General features: G+C 63.4%; 2 protein-coding genes across 2 annotated transcripts in view; both read right to left on the reverse strand.

Moving 5' to 3' along the window:
* IGSF9 (immunoglobulin superfamily member 9) overlaps positions 1-1,295 on the reverse strand; it is a 19,508-nt gene extending 18,213 nt beyond the window's left edge. The window contains exon 1 of the mRNA XM_031065297.1: positions 1,269-1,295. Coding sequence (XP_030921157.1) covers positions 1,269-1,295 — 27 coding nt within the window. The remainder of the gene's footprint in view (positions 1-1,268) is intronic.
* A 1,287-nt stretch (positions 1,296-2,582) lies between these two features.
* The window catches only part of DUSP23 (dual specificity phosphatase 23), a 3,933-nt gene continuing 3,203 nt past the window's right edge, over positions 2,583-3,312 (reverse strand). Inside the window, exons 2-3 of the mRNA XM_031065298.1 lie at positions 2,801-3,096; positions 2,583-2,694 (exon numbers count right to left, since the gene is read on the reverse strand). Coding sequence (XP_030921158.1) covers positions 2,676-2,694; positions 2,801-3,096 — 315 coding nt within the window. The 3' untranslated portion in view covers positions 2,583-2,675. The remainder of the gene's footprint in view (positions 2,695-2,800; positions 3,097-3,312) is intronic.

Below are 3,312 nucleotides of genomic sequence, written 5' to 3' on the forward strand. Positions count from 1 at the left end.
GGGGAGACAGGGGGGATCACGGGTGGGACCGGGGAAAGCACGGGGGACTGCGGGAGGGGCACCTAGAGGGAGGACACGAGTGGGACACATGGGTGGGACACATGTGGGACATAGAGTGGGACACGAGGGGTCATGAATAGGACACAGGCGTGACACATGGGTGGGACACACAGGTGGGACCATGGAGGGGACACAGATGGGACACACGGGCAGGACATGCAAGGAAAACACTCCTGGGACAGAGGTGGGACCAGGGGACACAGATGGGACACAAGGGTGGGACTGTGGTGGGTCAAAGAGGGGACACACAGGTGGGACATGGATGGGACACATGGATGGCACACGGACAGGACACGTGGGTGGGGTTTGGGTGGGACACAAGGACAGGGGGGTGGCACTGGGGGCAGTTCAGCCCTCTGTCCCCTCTGCGTGTCCCTCTGTGCCAGCGCTCCCCGCTCGCCCTTCCCCATCCCAGCTCTCTAATCCCACCCTAAATGTGTCCCCACATGGTGCCATGTCCCCATCCCGCGGGCTGAGCCGGAGCTGGGCCACTCGCCAGCCTGGGGGGACAGGAGGAGGGGACACAGAGGGGACATCCTGGATGTGTCCCCGGCTCAGAGCCAGCATCGAGGGACGAGCAAACCCCGCACGTGTGACACCGGCCCGGCCACATGGGAGCCCCGGCAGTGACACTGGGGCAATGCCCCCCCAGCCCAGCTCTCTGTGGAGGGGGTGGGGGGTCCTTGGAGCCCCCCCGGCCCGGCCTGGCCCCCTGAGCCCGGGGGACTCTGAGGACAGCGTGGAGTCAGCGGGGTTAAGGGCAATAATTCTGCCGTAAGCAGCTTTGGGCCGCTCCGGCCCATGTGAGCTTAGGCTGGACACCGCTGTCCGGCACTGCCACCGCGGCCACGGCGTCCCCAGCGCGGCCACATTGTCCCCACTATGTCTCCATTGTCCCCGTGCTGGTCCCCACGCAGGGATGGGCACCCCAGACTGGCTGTGCCCTGGCTACGTGTGCCCCCCACAGGGCTCTGTGCCATGGTGTGGCCTCGCTGTGGCATCACCTGGGGGACACGGGTGTGTCCCCAAATCCCCACCATGGGCCACCAGGGCCAGCTGGGTGGCCCTGGAGTTTTGGAGTGACCCCACACCCTGTGGTGAACCCCCTTCCCAATTCTGGGCACATCTGGGCAGGGCACAGCTGGATTGCCAGCAGTGCCCAGCGTCACCACGCCAATGTCACCACCCCAGTGTCACCACCCTGGCACCTTGTCCCCACAGGAGGATGGTGACATTGTGGCATTCCAAAGGAACTTTCTGGGGACTGTGGAGCTGCTGGTTGAGGCGCTGGCCCCAGTTGTGCCCCGTGCACTCCCAGCCATGTGCCACCTGCCCGGAAACGGGGACGGCGACACTGCTTCCAACCAGGATTTAAATGCCACCAAGGTTAGGAGCAGCTGAGAAGAGATTTCCAGGATTGGATTTTTGGATGGAGATGCCTCAATTCCGGCTAAGCTACACTTTAAGCACCAACGTCCCGGGTCGGCCCCCGGGCGCTGACACGGTTGTCACCCTCCACGTGGCATCGGGGCACTGGCGGGTGACAGCTCTGGGGGGGCTCTCTGGGGGCTGCTCGTGGGCCCTGAAGGACCCCAGAGCCAGAACCACCCCAGAGCCAGAACCACCCCAGAGCTGGGATCCCATGGGACCCCACAAAGAGCACCCTGAGGGACCCCAGAGCCAGGAGCCAGATTTGGGACCCCAAAGCCCCAAAGCCAGAACCCAGAGCCAGGAGCCCAGAGCTGGGACCCCAAAGCCAAGGCCCCAAATGAGGACTCCAAAGCCAGAACCCAGAGCCAGGAGCCAGATTTGGGACCCCAAAGCCAAGGCCCTGAAGTGAGGACTCCAAGCCAGAAACCAGAGCCAGGAGCCCAGAGATGGGACCCTGAGACACCCCAGAATGAGTACCCTAAAGGATCCCAGAGCCAGAACCCAGAGTTGGGACCCCAAAGCCAGAACCCGGAGAGACCCCAGAGCTGGGACACCAAGGGATCCCAGAACCACAACCTGGAGAGACCCCAGACCCACGATCCTGGAACCAGGACTCTGAGGAACCGCTGAGTCAGGACGCAGAGCTGGGACCCCAGAGCCAGGAGCCAAGAGCTGGGAACCCGGGGGAACCCAGAGCCAGGGTCCCAAACAACCCCAGAACCAGGACCCTGAATGACCCAAAACCAGGGCCCTGAGGGAGCTCAAAGCCGGGATTCAGAACCAGAACCCTGAGGAACCCTGAACCTTGAGGAACCCCAAACCCAGGACCCCAAAGCCATCACCCCAAAAGACCCCAGAGCCAGGATCCCAAACAACCCCAGAACCAGGACCCTGAATGACCCCAAAACCAGGGCCCTGAGGGAGCTCAAAGCCGGGATTCAGAACCAGAACCCTGAGGAACCCCAAACACAGAGCCGGGACCCCAAATCCCAGGATGCAGCTGCCAACCAAGCTGGGTCTGGGGGTGCCCAGCAGAGCCATGACCAGACATCCCCCCAATGCGTACCCCAAAACCAGACCTGGAGAGAAACCACAGGCCAGTCCTTTAATGCAGGAGGGGACAGATGGGGCTGGGCACGCCTGGCACTTCAGGGTGCCCAATCCCACGGATGCCATCCATGTCCTCAGCTCTCCTTGCCAGCGCTGCGGAGGGGAAAATGCCACCAGTGAGCGAGGACTGGGGACATTTGGGAGCCCCAGCTGGGGGAGGAGACCCCTGCGGTGACACCCTGGGGAGGGTGGCACCTACCACAGGCACTGGCAGAAGCGGAGCACGGCCTGTTCCTGCTCTGAGGTCTCGATGGAGCCAGGCCGGAGGCGCCGGATCTCGCGGATGGCATCACCACCTGCCAGGTGCTGCTCCTTGCACAGGTAACAGGCCAGCAGCGTGCCAGTCCGGCCATGGCCCAGCATGCAGTGCACTGCCACGGCCTGGGCACAGGGACACAGCACGTGGGTGGCACTGCTGGATGCCCACGTGCCCCTCTGAGTGACAGGTGGTGCCCACTTTGGCGCTGCCCGCGTGGAATCTCTGCCTGGCGTCACCTTCTCTCACCCCCTCCCCTCATCTTCTTAGGTGTCCCTTCTTGAAGTGACAACTCCCTGAGATGTCACAGCCACCAGGTGTCACAGCCCTGCCACAGGTGTGTGTTCCCCTCCAGGTGTCACCCTCCCAAGGTGTCATTGCTGAAGGAGTGTCCATCTCCCAAGGTGCCACCTTCCCAAGGTGCCACCCTCCCAAGGTGCCACCCTCCCAAGGTG

This window comes from Geospiza fortis, unplaced genomic scaffold, assembly GCF_000277835.1.
Source record: "Geospiza fortis unplaced genomic scaffold, GeoFor_1.0 scaffold567, whole genome shotgun sequence".
Taxonomy (NCBI): Eukaryota; Metazoa; Chordata; class Aves; order Passeriformes; family Thraupidae; genus Geospiza; species Geospiza fortis.